This window comes from Mesocricetus auratus, unplaced genomic scaffold (assembly GCF_017639785.1).
Source record: "Mesocricetus auratus isolate SY011 unplaced genomic scaffold, BCM_Maur_2.0 Super-Scaffold_100011, whole genome shotgun sequence".
In the NCBI taxonomy this organism is placed as follows: Eukaryota; Metazoa; Chordata; class Mammalia; order Rodentia; family Cricetidae; genus Mesocricetus; species Mesocricetus auratus.
The window spans coordinates 42,399,807-42,423,094 of record NW_024429195.1 but is presented as its reverse complement, the minus strand read 5'-3'; the positions used below and the strand labels follow the sequence as shown (position 1 = coordinate 42,423,094).

The following is a 23,288-nucleotide window of genomic DNA, read 5'->3' as shown; positions in this document are numbered from 1 at the left end:
TGTGGTTCTGGCTTCTTTGGTATAGATGAGTAGGACTATGTAGTCATTGTTCTCTTGTAGTGTATAACATTTTCTTTCCTAATCTGTATTTCTTTGGTTCTTCCAGGTCTCATTTGGCTCAAATGCTTGTGTCAGATCCTTAACTATGCAAATATCATGAAAATTATTTTATTTAGCTTTGTTTCCTTCAAATGATCTCCATTATACTAAGGTATTCAGCAACAAGAACATGTATGAATCCAATAAGAGTTAAACAATCCAAATCAGAAGAGTTAGATGATAAAAAAAATAGAAAAATAGTATTTTTGAGTCATACTTAGAATTAGAGTTAATGATTTGAATAATTTACCCAGAAGAAAGATGCAATAAAGACTACCACCACTCTCAGCTGTAGGGAAATTTGTTGATCATCTTCCCAGATCTAAGAATATTTTTCTTAGGTTGAAAGTTATTACTAACAACGATTATAAGGCTGAGTCTGCAAAACTGTTCTCAGAATGAACAAATACATAAGTTTTCTGACTAAAGGGTCCATATGCGGAAGCAAATTTATAACAGCAATTAATACTTGGAACCCCGAATAAATAAAGACATAGATTGCAAAATTCTCCAGGACTGCCTTCTGACAGGCACAGCAAATTGTACAGATGTTCATATATCCAACTCTTTCACAAGAGATATGGAAACCACACGGAGAATAAGTGACTTGGATTACAGAAGCAAAAAGTAGCAATTAAAATAGCATGGGGCAAACTTAAAACATCTAACCCTCTTCCAAATCTAGGCACATGAGAGAGATGTTGTTTATGGAAGAGAAGGGATTAAGTCTAGGCCTTATATTTGAGACAGGACATTCCTGGCATGATGAAACCCTGTATCAGTGTGAATAAAATAATTCCTCTAGGCCTGAATTTCCTTAATGAATTTTCCGATCGTCCTTCCCTCAACATTGGGCAAAAGAGACAAAAACAAGACACCACTTGCTATAGAGCAAGGAATGAAAGTTCCTGAGGACTGTGCTTTGGAATTCAGAACCATGCCTCCTTACTGTTCTTCTTCAAAGAAAACCTTGAGGTTTTCATTCTTACATCAGAGTTTTCAATTGGGTGCTTTAACTAGTTGAATCTTTAAGCTCACAGGGACATATTTATTTTGGCTTGGGTCTTTGTAATCCTTGTCTCTTAATGAACTTATAGAATGATTCGCATTCGAGTGTTTGCCCAGGTTGTTGTGGATATTAGACTTTGGTACAGCCCAACATAGTATTAGCGTTGGTGACCAGGAAACTCTGCAGCCTCTCTCCTTGTCTTGGACAGCACAGATATTTTCATGTCAGTGAGGAAAGCCTTATTCTCCAGAACTGACCCACACCACACTGAGATACAGTATGGCAAGCACCTATACCAATCTGAATCATGCCCAGCTTTTATCACTAGCCTGAGCTCACCTTCAGACTATTGGCCTTTGTGATTGTGAGATTGGTGAGATACCTTTGTAAACCAGGTTAGCATCAGTCTTGGTGGCCAAAATACTGCTTTCAACAATGGTACCAAACCTCAAAAGACCATGTGAAGTCACCTCTCTATGTACTAAATAATATTTTGTTCTCTATGCAATTTAAACTTTATCTAATACTGATAATAAAATGGCATATACCAAGAACTACATGATTCAATTAACAGAAAATGGTGCTTTCTTGTTTAAAAATAGGATTATTTTTAAGGAGTAAGGTTTCTTGGATCACTTTTATCATTTATAATAATTACAAAATAACACTTATCAAAGGCTTTTAAAGAGTAAAGAGATAAAGTACATTTCTTTAAATAATGGTCATTCAATTATTTGTGGTTTTTAATTAATATGTGCTTTTAAGTCAAAACAATTTGGATTTTATATTTCTACCATAGAAAGACTTTCATCTTGAATAAAAGTACAATAAAAGGAACATGTTAAATAAATTTTAACCTTGGACAAGTTAAAATTACATAAATAATTGAATTCTAGATATTCACTAACTTAAAAAAACTCGAATTAGTTTACTGCTTTAGGTTAGTCATTTAACTAAATGCTATTACCTTTCTGAAGCAGAAAATATTCTTCTAAGTACTGCTCCAAAGGCTTGTTTAACCTGCTTGTTCCTCAGAGTATAAATAAATGGGTTCAACAAAGGGGCAACTGAAGTGTTGAGTACAGCTATTCCTTTGCTCAAAGCAACTCTTTCATTTGCTGATGGCTTTATGTAGATAAATATACAACTCCCATAAGTGAGGGAAACAACAATCATATGAGAAGAACAAGTGGAAAAGGCCTTTTTCTTTTGCTGAGCTGAAGGGAAATTTCACAATAGTCTTGATAATGTGAGCATAAGAAAGGACTACTACTACTAATGTGACAATGAGTGTCATGAGAGCAAGGATGAAGGCAGTTAGTTCTAGCATATGAGTGTCTGAGCAAGAAAGTTGTAGGACAGGAGAAACATCACAAAAGAAATGGTCAATGACATTTGAAGCACAGAAATCCAAGTCAAGGCCAATAATCAGTGGTGGGAAAATAACCAAGAATCCAGTTACCCAAGAACCCAGGACGAGCTGATGACAAACTTTGTTGCTCATGATGGATGTATAGTGCAAAGGCTTGCAGATGGCAATATAGCGGTCATAGGACATGGTAGCCAAGAGGAAAAACTCTGTGGCCCCCAAGAATATGTAAAAGAACAATTGACATGTACAACCATTGTAAGAAATTGTCTTTTCCTTGGTTACAATGGTGATTAGGAATCTGGGAATGCAGGTAGTTGTGAATAAAGATTCCAATAAAGAGAAATTACGGAGGAAAAAAATACATTGGTGTCTTGAGGTGGGGATCTAGCAGAGTGAGGGCAATGATAGTTAAATTTCCTAGCTTACTCAGCAAGTAATTTAGTAAAAAAGTCAAAAAAATTACAATCTGTAACTGAGAATTATTTGTCAGTCCAAGAAGAATAAACTCTATCTGTATTGTATGGTTCTTCATTTCTCTTTGTGATCTCACTAGAGTTCTAGAAATAAAAATAACAATATAAAAATTAAAATGCACATGAGTAGGTGTATACCCAATAAAAAATTATAGCATCCATATTCCTAGTCACATCCCTTTCATATGCAATAATTATTGATACAAGAGATATGATGGAAACTATATAACAACAATTTGCTTGTAAGATTTTAATAGTAATAGAGAATACAACTCACCAATGGAAACTGACCTGAGCAACTTGTAAGAGATTTAATTTCAATTTAATTCTTTCAATTTAAACTTTTAGTTAATTGTAACTAATTATGCATGATCTGTTAAATTAGTAAACAGTTTTGCATAGGGAATCAAACATAATTCACTAAATATTAGATTGCTTATTTTACACTAAGGGTAATGATGCCAGTGTAATAAATCTAAATCTAAAAGTTTAATTAGGAAGTCATGAATTTCATGCTAAAGTGTAAGTCTTGTTAACCCTCATAGCTTTTCTATAAATTACAGAAACACTGTAGAGAAGTATAACCAATATATTTAAGTTTAAATGACAGAGTAAATAATAGTACAATGTAAAAAAATGAAAGAGCTGATTAAATAATCACAACCAAATTCAAGCAAAATGTACATACTGCCTTAGTCTCTGTGAGTTCATATGTGTATTAATCTTGCTGATTTTGAGGGCCTTTTTTCTCGGAGTTCTGCATCCTCCTCTGGATCTTCAGGGTTCCCCAAGGCCTAGGGGAAGGAATTTGATGGAAACGTCCCATTTAGACCTGAATGTTCCAAGTTCTGTTATTCTCTGAATAATGTGCTTGATGTTATTTCTTCCCATCTACTGCAGGAGAAAGCTTCTCTGATGAGGGTTGAGCAAGGCACTGATCTATGAGTTTAACAGAATGTTATCAGGCATAATTTTATTCTTACATTCTTTTAGTATAAAAACAATATTTGACTGTACAAAATGCCTGGGCTATCTTGTCTCAGATATTTGGTCAAACAAAGTAGTGTTGCAAAGCCGACTTTAGGTAAAACCAGATGTTGGTTGGTGACACCACAGGGTTGTGCCACCACTGCAGTAGCATATTTTATGGACAGGTCGGTCACCATTGCAGATAAACTATTGTGGCTGAGTTGTTATGTTTTTTCTTTAGTAGCATTCAAAATAAACTTTCCTGTTCCAAAAATGCTAGCGTGTAAGGATAAAGGCTTTATATAGTCAGCAGCTCAACTTCTCCATGTTCAATGAGTTATGTAGGTGTTGTCTTCAGCTGTGGAGTCTTGCCAGCGGTTTGTGGAGAGCAACCTTTAGATTTTCTACAGCCTGGGTTGCTGGGGGTTTCCCATGGGATCCCATTGGACATTTCAATTAGATGTAATCCAGTCCTGGTACTGGAAGCTCCCTTTGGTGACAAGAAATAGCGAACTGGGGCTCTGTCTCCCTCCTTATTTGGTGATACTGTTTAGTTTGCCTTCATATATGTATATATTTTAGGAAACTTCTATTGTATTAAATTTTCATGCTACCCTCAAAAGGCCTTAGCTTTAGCTCAGTCTCCTCTTATTCCCTCCCTTCTTTCCTCCCCATTCCATTGATACTTCTGTTTAACCCCTCCCAATCCATCTATAACTATCTATTTTATTTCCCTTTTCTAGTGAGAGCTAGAAATCCACCTCTGTGTTTCTATGGATTTTAGTCTGGTTATCTTTGACTGTATAGCTAATATCAACATACAAGCAAATGTGTACCATATTTGTCTTTCTCGGTTACCTGACTCGGGATGATCTTTTTCTATTTCTATCCAAATTCCTGCAAATTCATTTTTTAAAGAGTAGATTAATATTTTACTGTGTAAACATACCATATTTTCTTTATTCCTTCTTCTGGGGGGGAGTCTAGATTTGTTTCAACTTCTAACTACTATTTATAAAGCAAAAATGACCATGGTAGAGCAAGTTTCTCTGTAGAAGGGTAATGCATTGTTTGTCAATTTTCCAAAGACTGGTATAGCTGAATCTTGAGGCAGATCTAGTCGCTTCCTAAGGATATGCCACAATGATTTTCATAGTGGCTGTTTACACTCCTACCAGCAGTGGATGAGTGTTACCTTTACTCCATATCCTTGCCAGCATGAACTGCCATTTATTTTATTGACCTTAAACATTCTGAAGAGTGTAAGATATTTTGTTTTGCATTTCCTGATGGCTAAGGATATTGAACGTTTCTTTTGGAACCCAGGCATTTGAGTCCTTGTTTTTGACAATTCTCTGGGTAGATCTGTACCCCATTTTTAATTGGGATGTTTTCATGATATGTAGTTTCTGAGTTCTTTATATTCTGGATATATCCTTCTATCATATATATAGTTTGTAAATTCTTATCTCCTTCTGTAGGTTGAGATACAAATGATCATGTCCTTATATGTACAGACAACTTTCAGTTTCATGAGATCCCATATATTAATTGTTGATTTTAGTGCCTGCTCTAGGGGTTTTCTGTTCAGAAAGTCTTTTCCTGTGCCAATGAGTTCAAGGGCATTCCCCATTTTCTCTTCTGTTACATTCAGTGTATCTGGTTTTATTTTGAGGTCTTTCATCCATTTGGAGCTGGTATACAAAGAATTATTTGCATATTTCTTCATGCACACATCTAGTATGTCCAGCACAGTTCATTGAAGAGGCTGTAATTTTTCCAGTGTGAATGTCTGGCTTCTTTATAAAAAACAGTTGTCTATATGTGTTTGGATTTATGTCTGGATCTTAATCTTGATTTCATTTATTTATGTGTTGATTTCTGTGCCAGGGCCAACCTTTTTTTTTTATTACTATAGTCCTGTAGTACAACTTGAAATAAGGGATTGTGATACCTCCAGAAGTTCTTTTGTTACTTAGGATTGTTTTAGCTATGCTTTTTTGTGTTTCTTATATACATTTATATACATATATGTATATATTTAATTGCCTGTTTGAATTAAAGAATTACTGTGTCCACTGAGATTGTTTGGGGAAGTGTATAAAATGCTGGCCCCACAATCTGTTGAACATGAGTGTGAGCAAGTGAACTAAAGGGAGAATACTGACTCTGATCATGTATATGGGTCATAGCATTTGTGCTCCTACACTTACACTCGTGTCAGGCACACACAGTAATACTCATAATGATAATAACAGTAATAATACCTTTTTTGAAAAGTTAAAGGAGCAAACTACAAGATTATTAAGAAAGTAAATACAATTAAAACTAAGAGTTGTTTAAAATATATTTTCTAAACTCAGTAAATTGAAATCAAAGGACTTATTAATCAAAATATAAAGTATTCTCTAAGACTAAATAACTTTTCTTTTAAAAATATTTATCTCAGCTAATTAACTGATAAACACAATCTATTACTTTAACATTGGCAGTCAGAATGTGCTGTTATATATAAGAGGAAGCAATCATAACAGGATAGTTCAGAAGTCTGAACAAATACCTTAATAGAAAATATTTTCTGGATTAATAGTGTAAAATTATTAGCATCAGAAAAAAACCAAACACTTGAATGTTACGTACAGGTTAAATGCTATGACCTTAAGTACAAGAGATAATATAATCACAATATTTAATGCTAAGCAATTCGTTAAATACTTTTAAAAATAATTTTATTATTTAGGTAATATAGTTTAATGTATTAACATCAATACTTACATAATTAGTGAAATATATTCAATAGTATTTCAAGTGCAGAATTCCAAAGGACTTTGTATCATTCCTACATTTCTGAAAATTTCCTGTACCTATAGAAGAAGGAGAAGAAATCCACCTCAAAGGGGCAGAAAACATATTCAACAAAATCATAGAAGAAAACTTTCCCAACCTTAAGAAAGACATGCCAATGAAGGTACAAGAAGCCTACAGAACACCAAATAGAGTGGACCACAAAAAAAATCCCCTCGAACATAATAATCAATACCCCAAACACACAGAATAAAGAAAGAATATTAAGAGCAGCTAAGGAAAAAGGCCAAGTAACACATAAAGGCAGACCTATCAGAATTACACCTGACTTCTCCATGGAAACTCTGAAAGCCAGAAGGTCCTGGATAGATATTCTACCTACACTAAGAGACCATGGATGCCAGCCCAGACTACTATACCTGGGAAAGCTCTCAATCATTATAGACGGAGAAAAAAACATATTCCATGACAAAACTAGATTCAAGCAATATGTATCCACTAACCCAGCCCTACAGAAAATTTTGGAAGGAAAACTCCAACCCAAGGAAGCTAACTACAACCAGAAAAACATAGGCATTAGAGAATCCATCTCTACCAACAGCCAAAAGAACAAAGGGGTGAAATTCCACACATAATTCTACCAACAACAACATTGCAAATCGAAGAAGGATGAGCAATCAATAGTCATTAATATCCCTCAATATTAATGGCCTTAACTCACACATAAAAAGACACAGACTAGCCGAATGGATTCAAAGACAGAACCCTTCTTCTGCTGCATACAAGAAACACACCTCACCCTCAAACAGACATTACCTGAGAGTTAAAGGTTGGGAAAAGATTTTCCAATCAAATGGACCCAAGAAACAAGCAGGGGTAGCAATCCTAATATCCAACAAATTAGACTTTAAAATAAAATCAATCAAAAGAGATGAAGGAGGTCATTACATACTCATCACAGGTGAAACCCACCAAGATGAAGTGTCTATCCTGAACATCTATGCCCCAAATACAAAGGCATCCACATTCGTAAAAGAAACATTATTAGAACTTAAATCTCATCTAAAGCCCCACACAGTTATAGTGGGAGATTTCAACACACCACTCTCACCACTTGACAGGAATACCAGACAGAAACTCAACAAAAAAGCAAAGGCTCTAATAGAAGTAATGAGCCAACTGGGATTAACAGACATCTATAGAACATTCCATCCACATAAATAAGAATATACCTTCTTCTCAGCACCACATGGATCCTTCTCAAAAATGACCACATACTTGGCAACATATCAAATCTCAGCAGCTACAAAAAATTGGAATAACTCCATGCATCTTATCAGACCACTATGCTTTAAAATTAGAATTCAACAACAACACAAATTGCAGAAAACCTACAAACTCAAGGAAATTGAATAATGCTCAACTGCACCATCCCTGGGTCAAAGAGGAAATAAAAAAAGAAATTAAAGACTTCCTCGAATTCAATGAGAATGAAGATACAACATACCCAAACCTATGGGACACTTTGAAAGCAGTGCTACGGGGGAAGTTCATAGCACTAAGCGCCCACATTAAGAAACTGGACAACAGTTATAACAGCAAAGGTGATAGCTCTAGAACAAAAAGAAGCAAACTCCCCCAGAAGGAGTAGACGCCAGGAAATAATCAAATTGAGGGCTGAAATCAATAAAGTAGAAACCAGGAAAACAATACAAAGAATCAATGCAACGAAGAGTTGGTTCTTTGAGAAAATCAACAAGATAGACAAACCTTTGTCCAAACTTACCAAACAGCGGAGAGTGAACACGCAAATTAACAAAATCAGAAATGAAAAGGGGGACATAACAACAGACTCTGAGGGAATCCAGAGAATTATTAGGTCATACTTTGAAAACCTGTACTCCACAAAATTCGAAAATTTAAAGGAAATGGATGACTTCCTGGATAGCTATCATTTGCCAAAACTAAATCAAGAATAGATAAGCAATTTAAATAGGCCTATAACCCCTATGGAAATAGAAGCAGTCATCAAAAGTCTCCCAACCAAAAAAAGTCCAGGTCCAGATGGCCTCAGTGCAGAATTCTACCAGAAATTCAAAGAATAGCTTATACCAATTCTTCTCAAAGTTTTCCACACAAAAGAAGCAGAAGGGTCTTTGCCAAACTCTTTCTATGAGGCTTCAATAACCTTGATCCCCAAGCCACACAAAGATACAACTAAGAAAGAGAACTTCAGACCAATATCCCTCATGAACATTGATGCAAAAATACTCAATAAAATACTGGCAAATCGCATCCAAGAACACATCAAAACAATCATTCACCACGATCAAGTAGGTTTCATCCCAGGGATGAAGGCATGGTTCAACATACGAAAATCCATCAACGTAATCCACCATAAACAAGCTGAAAAACAAAAATCACATGATCATCTCACTAGATGCTGAAAAAGCCTTTGACAAAATCCAACACCCCTTCATGATAAAGGTCTTGGAGAGATCTGGGATAACAGGGATGTACGTAAACATAATAAAATCTATATACAGTAAACCAACAGCCAACATCAAATTAAATGGACAGAAACTCAACGCAATTCCTCTAAAATCAGGAACAAAACAAGGCTGTCCACTCTTTCCATACCTTTTCAAGATGGTACTTGAAGTTCTAGCTATTGCCATACGACAACAAAGGGGGATCAAGGGGACACAAATTGTCTAGGAAGAGGTCAAACTTTCACCATTTGCAGAAGATATGATAGGTTATATCAATGACCCAAAGAACTCTACCAGGGAACTCTTACAGCTGATTAACACCTTCAGAAAAGTGGCAGGCTACAAGATCAACTCAAGAAAATCAGTAGCCCTACTATATACAGATGATAAAAGGGCTGAAAAAGAAATCAGAGAAACTTCACCCTTTACAATTGCCACAAACAACATAAAATACCTTGGGGTAACGCTAACCAAACAAGTGAAAGACCTGTATCTCAAGAACATTGAGTCTTTATAGAAAGAAATTAAAGAAGCCCTCAGAAAATGGAAAGATCTCCCATGGTCTTGGATAGGTAGGATCAATGTAGTAAAAATGGCAATCCTGCCAAAAGCAATCTACAGATTCAATGCAATCTCCATTAAAATCACAGCACAATTCTTCACAGACCTTGAAAGAACAATAATCAATTTTGTATGGAAAAACAAAAGACCCAGGATAGCCAAAACAACCCTGTTCAACAAGGCAACGTCCGGAGGCATCACCATCCCTGACCTCAAGCTCTATTATAGAGCTATAGTCCCGAAAACAGCTTGGTATTGGCACAAAAATAGACAGGTAGACCAATGGAATCGAATTGAAAACCCAGATATTAACCCACATACGTATAAACATCTGATCTTTGACAAAGAAGCTAAAAATATACGATGGAATAAAGAAAGCATCTTTATTATTTCATTTATTTATTTTACATCCAGGCCACAAATTCTCCTTCCTTCTCTTCTTCCACCCCTCACCCCATCTGCTCTTCCCCTCATCTACTTCTCCTTCTTTTCTGTTCAGGACAGGGCAGTTTGCCCATGAATATGAACAATGCATGACATATAAACTTGCAGTAAGACTAAGCACTTCCCCATGTACTAAGACTGCACAAGGCAACCCAGTATGAGGAGTCTGGTCCCAAAAGTCAGTAATAGAGTCAGAGAGACACAGCTCCCACTGTTAGGTGTCCTCTAAGAGGACTAAGCTACACAAATGTAACATGTATGCAGAGGGCATAGGTCAGTCCAATGAATGCTCCCTGGTGATTGATTCAGTCTCTGTGAGCCCCCATGAGCTCAGGTTACTTTATTCTCTGCGTTTTTCTAGGTGTTCTTGGCCCCTCAGGTTCCTAGTGTACTTTCTCCCCTTTTTCAGAACTGCCAGAGGTCCACCTACTGTTTGACAATGGATCGGCATTTACTTTCATCAGTTGCTGGATGATGCCTCTCTGATGACAACTCTGCTAGGCACCAATCTCTAGGCAGCAAACTATAGAGTGATGTTTTCCCCCCTCCAATTTTGTGTGATGCCATCCTAGGTCTCTGGGTCATCAAGCCTGTGTTCCTGGTGCTCTGGGCAGTGTCAGGGACCAGCTTACTTTCCTGGTTTGGGACTTAAGTTAAACTAGTCATTGGTTGTCCACCCTTGCCCAAGCACATCACAGAGGCAGGACATATTGTAGGTTGAACGTTATGTGGCTGCATTGGTGTTCCAAGTAATTTATAAAACAAATGTTTTGGCGTTTGGAGAGATGTCTCAGCGGTTGAGAGCACTGGCTGTTTATCCAGAGGGCCATAGTTCAATTCCCAGCTACTCCATGGTGTCTCACAACCATCTGTAATGAGATCTTGTGCCCTCTTCAGGCCCACAGGGATATATCAAGAGCAGGACAATGTACATAATGCATGAATCTTTAAAAAACACAAACAAAATGGCTTTGTTTTAGTTGATGTTCCTGAAGTCTGTGAACATTGACCCAAATCTAGTGGCTGCATAACAAGAACCTCATTTTCGTTCAATTGGTAACAGAGAGCAGTGGTAAAAGAGCTCCGGTAGATTGGGGGTGGAGAATGCAGGATAGGTAATCACTCCTGTGAAAAATGGATTAATTCACTTCAGTCGTACAAATCCATTTCTAGGTCTCTAGAGGGTCATGACAGAATCCTACATTTTTTCTTATTTTATTTAACTTTTTACACATATTACTCTCAGGTCCCTTTCCCTCCCCTCCTCCCTCAGCCCTCCATTTGTCCCATCCCCCCATCCCACTCCATCTCCGTTTTGCTCCTCAGGAAGGGTAAGGCCTTCCAAGAGGGATTTTCAGAGTCTGTCATATAATCCAGGGCAAGGGCTTGGCCCTCCCCCATGTGTCCAGGCTGAGAGAGCATATCTGCATATGGATTGGGTTCCCAGAGTCCATTTGTATGCCAGGAATAAATACTGAGTTACTCTCCAAGGTTCCATAAATTGCTGAGGTCACTTCTCTGACACCCAGGTTCTGGGGGGAGGTATCTGGATCAGTCCCATTCTGGTCTCTCAGTCATCAGTCTGTGGTCCATGGGCTCTCCCTTGTTTAGGTCAGCAGCCTCTGTGGGTTTTGCCAGCCTGATCTTGATTCCTTTGCTCATCACTCCTGTTTGCAACTGGGTTCCAGGAGTTCAGTTTGTTTCTCAGCTGTGGGTGTCTGCCTCTCCTTCTGTCTGCCACTGAATGAGGGTTATAGGGTGGCATATCAGATAGTCATCAATCTCATTATCAGGGGAGGGCATTTAATGTAGCCTTAATGCCAGTTGGTGTCATTTTATAGATTTGTGAAGTTCTCACTAGTGCCAGATCTCTCCTTCAACTTATAATGGCTCCCTCTATTATGGTATCTCCCATTCTTCTCTCCTCTATTTTTGCCCTGGCTCAACCTTCTGCTCTCCTGTGTCCTCCTCTCCCCTCCTCTTCTTCCTTTCTCCTTCTCCCATCACCATCTCCCCTCCCCTCCCCCCTGCTCCCAATTATATTAGGAGATCTCCTCCCAGAACCCTTTCCTGGGTTACAATTCACATCTCTCTTAGGGATCTCCCGGCTTCCCAGACTCTCTGGCAGTGGGAATCTAGGCTGGCAATCCCCTGCTCCATGTGCAACATCCATATATGACTGAGTACAAAATATTTTGTCTTTTTGTGACTGCTCCCCCACGAATCCCCTATCCCATCCTCTTTTTCCTCCCCAGGGAGGGTGAGAACCTCCATGGGGGGATCTTCAAAGTCTGCCATATCATTTGCAGCAGTGCCTAGGACCTCCCCCATGTGTCTAGGCTGAGAGTATCCCTCTATGTTTGAATGGGCTCCCAAAGTCCATTCGTATACTAGGGATAAATACTGATCCACTACCAGAGGCCCCATAGATTGCCCAGGCCTCCTAACTGACACCCACCTTCAGGAGATCTGGATCATTCCTATGCTGATCCAGTCTGGCATCCATGACTTCCCCCCTTGTTCAGGTCAGCTGTTTCTGTGAGTTTCTCTAGTTTGGTCTTGACCCCTTTGCTCATCACTCCTCCCTCTCTGCAACTGGATTCCAGGAGTTCAGCTCAGTGTTCAGCTGTGGATGTCTGCTTCTGCTCCCATCAGCTACTGGATGAAGGCTTTAGGATGGCATATAAGATAGTTGTCAGTCTCATTATAGGAGGAGGGCATTCAAGGTAGCCTCTCCACTATTGCTTAGATTGTTAGTTGGGGTTATCCTTGTAGGTCTCTGGACATTTTCCTAGTGCCAGACTTCTCTCTAATCCTATAATGGCTCCCTCTATCATGTTATCTCTTTCATTGCTCTCCTCTATTCTCCCCCTGACTCAATCTTCCTGATCCCTCATGTCCTCCTCTACCCACCTCTTCTCCCCTTCTCTTTCTCCTATTCCCTCTCCCCTCCACACGTGCTCCGACTTTGCTTAGGAGATCTTTTCCATTTCTCCTTCTATGTTTTTCTCTCTTAGGGTCCTCCTTGTTTCTTAGCTTCTCTGGAGGTATGGATTATAGATTGATAATCCTTTGATTTATGTCTAAAATCCATATATGAGTCAGTACATACCATGTTTGTCCTTTTGTCACTGGGATAAAGTTTTTCTCCATTACCCTTGGTAGATGATAAAATTTATAGTTTGTCTGCCCTAGAGATTTTAATTTTAAGTTCTATTAAAATTGTCCTTGGGCTTAAAAAAACACTGATTAGGAACCAATCACTAAACAAGCAAATAATATGCAAACAGCTTCAGTAAATAATTAGTACCCTTGGAGCACCCTTGTAAATTATTGTTCACCTGCCAAAATATTCTATGTAAGTCAAATTCTTAGGATATACTGCATGCATATACATTTAGATTCTCCCTGGTATTAAAAGGCTGTTCAAGAGCTGTATCTTGTGCTTTCAAAGTACACATTGCCATTAGATTCCAGTATAAATAGAATTGTCTGTAAGGATACTGTATTAGGAAATTTTTGTTAAGGAGTACAGAATATTGTGACAAAACAAGATAGTGCAGTGGTTCCTCCATCCTGTATTCTTGCCAAAGTCAATTAGGGGTTAACTAGAATTTGATCTTCCTTATGGGGAAAACTACCTAGCTCTATTCTAGGAACCCAAGGTCAATATGTCCTAGCTAATTTGTGTTAGTTTTTGTTAAATTTCTGGCTTGTACAAACCTCCCTTCTAGCTAAATGCTTATCTTAACTTCTTGTGCAGAGTCCATTCCATCTAACCTCTCAGTTTCTGTCAAATTGGTTGCTTATGATTGGTTGCTTATGCTACCCCAGCTGCAGAGTGAGATGCCAGGATATGATAGCTGCCTTCAAAACCCCCATGTGCTGGACAATTTGTTATTCACTTAGGACCCATATACCTGCGTGTACTCCCAGCATTAGAAATAACGTTTTCAATTGGCTATAAACTGTATTTGAGTGGTTATCACTAGTGGGCTTCCCATAACAGTACAAATTTCAAATTATTTCCTCTGGTTTTGAAAATCCTTAGTGACATATTATGAGTATTGAAAAGTATACCAAACTGGAATAAAAGACCATTGAGGATCTGATATAAAGATATATTGCTCAAGTTTAGAGAACATGTATTTTGTTCTTAATAAGAAAAATGTCTAGCTAGTTTTCTTCTCATGTAGATTCTGGTTTGTTAAACAAATGCGTCAGTTTTTATCACGTGTCTGTAACAGTCAATCTAAAAAGTAAAGTATAAATGTACACTCTGTGATGAATAGTGGTGGTGATTGACTGGAATCTGTCAGAGAGAACAGACACAAATATGGGGCTAAGAACAGATATTGAACATGGGGGCATGTTGATGATTTTATGTTTTATTGGTTTCATTATTACAGAAAAATCAGAAATCTTCCAAATGAGAAGTATGGAATATGTCATAAGGAAATGATTAATGACAAATATAAATAATATTCTGGTTTGCAAAGATAGATTGTTAAATGTTTTCTTGAGATAAAAAGAATAAAAAGAAAAACTAAAAACATTGTAGATGACCTATAAAAAAGAAAGAAAGAAAATTACTGGCAGTCACTATTAAGAAAACCAGAGATAAAGAATAAGAAAGTGCCAGGTGGTGGTGGCACATGCCTTTAATTCCAGCACACTTGGGAGGCAGAGGCAGGCAGATCTCTGTGAGTTCAAGGCCAGCCTGATCTACAAAGTGAGTTCCAGGACAGCCAGGGCTACACAGAGAAATCCTGTCCTGAAAATCTTTTTGTTTCCAAAAATACAATATGTTTTGGTAACATATCAGAAGAAACTGTTACAAGATATTTGTAGACTAAAGTAAGTTATTATTAAAACAGTTCCTAAATAATTATTTTCAACCACATATTTGCTAGAAAATCATAGACAAATGAAGTCCCCATACAATTTCTAGCATTAAATGAAGTGATTCCAGCAAGACACAGGTGAAAACGTGAATATAGATATCATCACTTCAGAGACTACTACAACATAAATGCAAAATAGAGATGTCAAAACAGTAGCTGATATGGCCTATAATTTTCAATAATCTTACTAGCACACTTAGATCAATCCAGAACTACTATTTTGAAGTAGCTGAGGTAAATTTTTTAATGACATCCTTCAGGGCTTCTTTTACTTGCTTATTTCTTAAAGTATATATGAAAGGATTTAGTACTGGAGCAATTGAAATAGTAAGTATGGCAATCCCCTTGTTGAAAGCTATCCTCTCTTCTGCAGAAGGTTTGACATACATAAAAATGCAGCTTCCATAAGAGATGGAGATGACAATCATATGGGAGGAACAGGTAGAGAAGGCCTTCTTCTTCTGCTGGGCAGAAGGGAACCTCAGAATCGTACTTATGATTTTTCCATAAGAGGATATAACTAGTACCAAGGTAATCAGGAGAATAATGATGGCAAAAACAAAATTGATCAGTTGCATGAACCTTGTGTCATCGCAGGAAAGCTGCAAGATGGGAGAGTAGTCGCATATAAAATGTTCAATAATATTATCACAAAATTCCATTTGCAGACTTACAATAACTCCAGGGCAGATTGCCAACAAAGCAATTAAACAACAAGTGCCAAATAGCAAAGTACACACTCTGGTGTTCATGATGGTTGTATAATGAAGGGGTTTACAAATGGCCACGTAGCGGTCATAGGACATGACAGCCAACAAGAAAAACTGTGCTATCCCAAAGACTAAGGCTGAAAATAATTGTGTGAAACAAGCCTCGATGGAAATAGTTTTATCCATGGTCACTATGCTTACCAGGAATCTAGGGATGCAGGTAGATGTCAGTGAGATTTCTAAGAAGGAAAATTTCTGAAGGAAGAAATACATGGGTGTTTTGAGTTGGGAATCGAGCAGGGTCAGAAGAATAATGGTAAGGTTTCCAGTGATGCTCAGCAGATACGTTATCAATAGGAAAAGGAAGATTACAATTTGCCACTTTCGGTCTTCTGTCAATCCTAGAAGTATTAATGTTGTCACCAATGTGTGGTTTCTCATGTCTAGAAGTCTTATAAATCCTTCCAGCCTAGAGGAAAGTAAAAGATATGAATTGATAGACTCTCTCCTCTAAAGATTTGAAGGTAGTATGAAGAATCCAGCAATGCAATGGAAATGCAGCTTCACCCCAAATATGTTTTCACATTTATTCGTTGGTTAGAACTTCAAGCATAACAACCTTCACCTTATCCCAGTTCCCAGATACTCATCTGATTTTTTTCAGCTTTATTTAATACTCAGAATTCCTGTATTATTTTTTGTGATAAGTATTTTTCTCCATTTTCCATTTTCCCCATATTTTGAAAATGCAATTCCCACTCCTACTGATTCCTAAGTAATATTTTAGGCTAGTTTGAGTACTATACATTTTATTTAAATAACCTTCTTTGTCTCCACAAGTCAAGCATTTTCTGTATATTATTATTACTATTATTATTTTAATATATTTTGATCATGTTCCCCCTATCCCAACTCTCCCAGATTCTCCCCATTTCCCTACCCACCAAAAATTACGTGTCTCTTTCTCTCTTCCCCTGCCAAAAAGCAAAATTAAATAAAAAACCAAAACTCCATGCAAAAATCAAAATCAAAACAAACAAAAAAACAAGAAAGATAAACATATAACAAAATGAATCAAAAAGCTCTCAAAAAAGCCATGAAGTTTGTTTTGTGTTGCCCAGCTACTCTTGGACGTGAGGCTTGCCATGGAATGTGGTTGATGTATTCACTGAGACTCCACTGTAGAAAACTACTTTTTTCCTGGTCAGTGACTATCAATTGCAAATGGTTTCTTGCTTAGGAATGGGACGCTATGGTCATCTTTTATTTCAGAACTGGGCTTCTACCTTGACTGAACCAATGCAGGCCTTGAGCTTGCTGCCACAGTTAATTTCAGAGTTCCTTGATACTACCAAATAGAACTGGTGTGGCCAGAAAAACCACTTTATGAGGTTTAGATTCAAACTTACTTGAATCAGCAAATAAGCCTTTGGCATTAAATGGAAAACATTTCTTCTCAATTATTTTACAGTTCAACTTGAGTAACTTTCTGTAAGAAATAATTTACATTCAGCACTGCCTCCAACATTAACTATTATATTTCCTAACTTTTAAAAAAAAGCAATATATACCATAAATTTTGAGTAAAATCACTGCGAGTTACTTACGATGTATAAAGCTCTCAGGATAAACAAGAATAACCAGCTTTCAGACACATACAGAGAAAGTTTAGCGATGAGTTACAAGGATGTTGTCTGAATTTCTCTAATGCTGGTTTTACATGGTATAATCTATGTTTAAGCCAGAACTGTTGATAATACAACCTGTTTGTATGCAGCATGACAAACACTGAAAACACTCACTGTTCTTGAGTTCAACAGAGTTTTTTTGCTGATGCATTGTAGAATTTTATTTTTACCTAAAAGTTCAATATGAATAATTCTTCCAAAATGATTATTTTTTCTAAGCTGTACTTTTTTCTTTGCCTCAATAGTTTCAATGGAGAACTTGTTCAGATTAAAATCCAGCTCATTTACAAAATAATTGTTTCCCACTCTTTAATCAGAATACTTGGTGTGACATCCTTAAATCCATTGTCTTGTTTTCCCTGCAAATGAAATAATTAATGTCTTCCCCAACAGTAGTGTGCTCCTCTTTGTTGTAATTGAAGAATTGTAGTCACTGCTTCATTCCATCTTCAATAAACATGACTTTGTCTCCATATCCATTCTTTAATAATGAATGATGTTTTTATTCAGACCTGGTATAAAACCTTGGGGAGTTTTTTGGAAAATATACTAATTGACTGTTTTCATCATTAATTCTAAAAGCAGAATAACAAAGTGTCCTATTATCTATAGGGAATCTTGTGATGTTGATGATAAATGGAGTCTATGACCTATAATACAATTTCAATTTTCTTCAAAAATACTTTAGGATTCTTTTTTTTAGTTTTACGAGACAAGGTTCTTAAAACTTCGAGCATAGATGGACTTCTTAATTATCAATTTAAAAATATTCAAGAAGGTGATAATTATTATATTTACCTATGTCAATATTATCATATTCTGACCAAAAATGTATTTTGTGGGAGTTCACCCTATTTTATTCTTACAGTCTCTAAATAAACTCAGCACATTGATATCTAAATCCTAATAGCCTGGATAGAAAACATGGCATAACTAACTTTTCAAAAAGTAACTTACAGAATGTAAGTAAGTAAACAAAATCAAGAAATCAATCTGAAATTTTGTAGGCATATAACTTAAACTACAGGGAAGATTTACTCTGAAGTTACATGTAAGAACAAATTACTGAAAATCAAAACAGGAAATATTTTCATTCTTTATTAAGAAATCTATTATTAAAATGAGCTCAGACTGATGGAAGAATAAGTTTGTTACAGGAGATTCCAGAGAGCTTTTCACAGATACTGACATCACTACTGCTCTAGAATCCTATAGCATGGTAAGATAATTTCTTTCTGAGGATGAAAAGTCTTTTGGGAAATTTCTAAAATTTAATTCTACCATGACAAGAAAAAGTTATGTAGTATATGCTTTATTTAAAGGCTTTGAAGTATGAAAGTATGAAACAATTGAAAGTGTTGATAAGATAAATTTATGATGACTGATGTGGCTGGCATGAAATAATTTTTAGATAAATAAGAATGCTGAAATGAAGAAGTCATATATGAACTATTGTTTATTCTGTTCTGTGTGGAACTGAGGAAATCTCTAATATGCATATAACTAGATGTTCCAGAAAAAGAGGAAGTAGGCCATAGTGAAGAAACAATATTCAAAGCAGTGTCAACAGACTTTAGAATGTGCTTCAAGCTGTCAGCTCAGTGACTGAAGAAGAGGAGTGACTGGCAAGTGAAAAATGCATTCCCTACCTGTTGAGTGAAGACAGGAAGCTAAGTCCTATGACTTAAAAAAAACACAGTGGAATGACTTTTGGTTAATTTAGTGTTTTACGAAGACTATTTTTTCTTTTTTATTGATAAAAGTTCATACACATATTTCTAATTTTTCCTAAATTTTTATCATGCAATATATTTTGTTATTTCCCCTAATATCTCGTTGAACATTTCAATCTCTAATTTTATGTTCTTTATCTTTCTTTTTTTTTCATTTTTTTAATTTTATTTTCCAGTTTAAATTTAGATAAGAGACAAGGTTGCTTCACAAGTCAGTTCCAGGTCCCTCTCCCTTTCCCTCCCCTCCTCCCATTCCCTCCTCCCAACTCCCCCCCCCGCCCGTTATCCCCTCATTCCCCCAGGGAGGGTGAGGCCCTCCATGGGGGTGTCCATAGTCTGTCATTTCATACAGGGCAGGGCCTAGACCCTTCCCCAAGAGTTCAGGGTGAGAGTGCACCTCACATTGTTCTATGGGAGTCCAAAGTCCATGTGTATACTTGGGATGGGTACTGATCTGCTGCCCAAGGCTCAATAGATTACCTAGGCCTCCTCACGGACACCCAGATTCAGGGGGTCTTGATCAGTCCCAGGCTGGATTCCCAGGCTGATGCCTGGGATTCAAGAGTTAACCTTTGTCTGGTCAGCTGTTTCTGGGGCTTAAACCAGCCCAGTCTTAATCCCTTTGATCATCAGTCCTCCCTCTCTGTTACTGGCTTTCTTGAGTTCAGCTCAGTACTTAACCAAGGGAGTCTGCCTCGTCTTCAATCAGCCACTAAATGAAGTTTCTGTTTCCTAGACTCTCTGGCCATAGGATTGTAGGCTGGCACTCCCCAGATCTATGTCTAAAATCCATATGTGAGAGACATGCCATGTTTCTCTTTTTGTGACTGGGTTACCTCACTCAGGGCCTCTATCATTTTCATGAAACTGCTTTTAAGGTCGTTCACTTCTGCTTCATTCGCATTGGAATGTTGGGGTCTTGCTGGTGTGGAGTCTCTAGAATCTGGCGGTGTCATATTTGTTTTTCTCTTGCTGAGTGTGTTTTTGTATTGTCTCTTTCCCATCTCTTCTTCTAGTGGGTGCAGAAAGAGCCCCTTACTGGTCTGGGGACCAGAGTTCCCTTTTGATGGGTGCTAGCAAGTCCAGTAATCTGGTGGTTCTTCTATTCCTTGTCCAAATGTTGGTCCCGTGGGTGGAGAAGAACAGGAATCTGGGGCGCTTAGCCTCCTACCTGTTCCCCTGGACCCTATGCTGGGTCCTGTTGTACCTGATCTGGAACAGCTACTCCCCTGGACTCCCAGCCTCCTCTGGTTTCCTGGTCTCATTGGTGGGAGAGAAGATCTGGAGTCTGGGGTGCTTGGCTCCTGCCGGGATTGGGAGCTCTGTGCAGTTCCCAGGCGATCTGCAGGCACTGGAACACAGGCCGGGAAGCCGGCCTGTTTACCTGATGCTGCCGGAGGAACACCTGCTTCCCTGGACTCCCAGGGAAGCAAAATGAGACAAAAAGTCTACAAAAATATCTTTGAGTTTGTTTTGTTTTGTTCAACTACTCCTGTGCATGAGTCTTGCCCTGAGGTGTATTTAATATATCTAGTGAAACTCTTCTGGAAAAATATAATTTTTCTTTGCAACTGGATGTGAATTGCAGATAGCTTCATGGCTAGCGGAAGGAACCAATGTCTGCTCCCCTCTCTTTTTGCTAGGATCCCATCTGTGTTGAGCCTATACAGGTGCTGTCTGTATTGCCACAGTCTCTGTCAGTCCTTACGTGTCAGGAAGACACTGTTTCCTTGGTGTCACCAATAACCTCTGACTCTTCAATCTTTCCACTTTCTCTTCCTCCTAGATCCTTGAGCGTTGAGGGGAGGGTATTGATGAATGAACACGATTACGAACATTCCACTTTTTAAAGTAGTTAAAAATAATAGATTTTATTATAGCATTTCACAGCCAACTTCATTTTAACATATTATATTAATTCTTTGAATTTTATAAATGACTATAATGCAATTTGACCATATTCATTCCCACTCCTCCTCCTAACTTCTCCTAATCTGTCCCGCCATCATCTCTAACTTTGTTTCTCTTTTAAAAAATAATCCAAGGCATCCAATTTGTGATGCCCATATATTCATGAGGGTGAAGTCATCCACTGAAGTGTGATCAACCTACTAAGGGCCACAACTTCAAAGAAAACTGACTGTCTTTATATTATAAGCTATCAACTGTCAATACCTCCTCGACTAAAGGCAGCCTTCTCAGTCCCTGCCCCATCTACCTATAATGTTGATTGTCTTGGGTTTGTGTAGGTTTGTGTAGACACTCTTGGAAGCATCAGCCCTGTCATGTTCTAAATGAACCACACTGCTTTAGTCCTTCCTGATTTGGTTCTCCCAACCTTTCTGCCCACATAAGTGGACTCAATGATGGAAACTACATAGTTTAACAAAATCCAAAATCCCTTCATGATGTAAGTTCTGGAAAATTTGTGATACAAGGAACAAAATCTCCTGAAGTTGATGAACATGTTCAGAAAACTAGCAAGACATAATACTGACAGATAAAAGCAGTAGTCTTCCTGTATGTTAATGACAAACATAGAAAGAAATCAAAGGGGGAAAAATCCCACCCATAATATCGTCAATAATATCTTGGAATAAATCTCACAAAGGAAGTAGAAGACTTATGTAATGAGAACTTTAAGACACTGAAGAAAAAGCTGAAGATGTAAAGAATTCCTTATGCTCAGAGGTTGGAAGGATTAATATTGCAAAAAAAAAATGGTTAGTTTGCCAAAAAAAAAAAAAAAACAATACAATCCCCATCGAATTTCCAATGTAATTCTTAACATAAATTGAAAAGTCTCAAATTTCATATGGAAACAAAAAGACCTAAAATTGCCAAAAAATTAAGTAACTAAAAAATAAATAGTAATTGGAAATATAATTTGAAACAATTAATCACCAAACAATAGTTGTTACATATGGTTCATGTAAAGACTGACATTATACATAGATTTCTATTTTTCCCATTTTTTATTATTGATTTAATTTTACATTCCCACCACAGTTCTCCCTCCCAACCTTCCTCCCACTCTTCTTGTATTAATGGTTCTCAAAGGAATTTAATTGAAATGTTGCCCAAATTAATTAGTTTTTCTGTCTCAAGGGATGTTCCTCGTATGTTTCCCTCCAGGACTAACTCTTCTAACACTCTATTCAGAACATATATAATGTATCTGTTGCTTTTTTCTGCATTGCTGAACAAAATTAGAAAAGTTATGCAGTCAATGTTGTATACTGTTAGATATTTCTTATTCTTAAAGATCAGACTTCGCATTGAGAAGTGGGTAGATTTTCATGTACGACGTCTAGACAAAATGTTTACATTTTAATAAAGGAGTCACTTTATAGAAATATTTAATTTGACCAAAATGAAACAACCTTTGCCTACTTAAATCACTGTTTTTAATTAAATTTTAGACAATGAGAGAACTAGATTTATACTATGCTCAGACTAACTTAAAAGTGAGTATATTTTCCTTTGTCAGCACTGTTACTCATATTTCCTAAATCAGAACCCTTTCTAGTAAATCTTTTTGGCAAACATGGTGATGCCATTTTGTTAAATATTGCAACTTTTTTTCTGCCTATGTCTTCCCTAAATCTGAGAACTGTTTAGAAATGCATAACACCAACCGAAGAAATGAGTCAAACACATTTTCTCAGGTGAATCTCATTGATATTACTGTTATAGCCCTAATGGTCAGAGACACAGGAAACCCTTTCATGGCCATCTGCAGCCTCCTTGCAGTCCCTTAACTCAGATTCCTTTCATGGTTTTCCTGAGAAGCACTAAGCTGGAGTTTTGCTTCTTAGAGCTGGTGTCAGTCTAGCACATTCACATGATTCCAGAGAATATCATTCAGAAGCTGAGTACCTGGGTCATTGAAATTCTAAAATCCTCAATACTGGATTCTCATTTTATTAGCACATGTTACTAATGGTGTAAAAATCTGTTAAACTGATTAATGTGGAAGACTTGATGCGTGGATGCAGATCTGAGCTCAGGGAACTAAAACAAACTACA

The 23,288-nt window shown here is 37.3% G+C and overlaps 2 protein-coding genes across 2 annotated transcripts; both read right to left on the bottom strand.

Moving 5' to 3' along the window:
- Positions 1 to 2,071: 2,071 nt before the first annotated feature.
- LOC121143075 (olfactory receptor 6C70-like) lies at positions 2,072 to 3,024 on the bottom strand. The gene is given in 3 exon segments (XM_040754276.1): positions 2,072 to 2,335; positions 2,337 to 2,837; positions 2,839 to 3,024. Coding segments are annotated over 3 exon segments (939 nt in total). The 5' UTR covers positions 3,013 to 3,024.
- A 12,319-nt stretch (positions 3,025 to 15,343) lies between these two features.
- On the bottom strand, positions 15,344 to 16,279 carry LOC101837984 (olfactory receptor 6C74-like). Its single transcript, XM_040754314.1, has one exon. The coding sequence runs from the start codon at positions 16,277 to 16,279 to the stop codon at positions 15,344 to 15,346; it is 936 nt and encodes a 311-aa protein (XP_040610248.1).
- Positions 16,280 to 23,288: the final 7,009 nt, after the last annotated feature.

Bases quoted from the DNA above. Each gene is read 5' to 3' on its own strand.
- LOC101837984 (XM_040754314.1), bottom strand. From the start codon at position 16,279: ATGAGAAACCACACATTGGTGACAACATTAATACTTCTAGGATTGACA.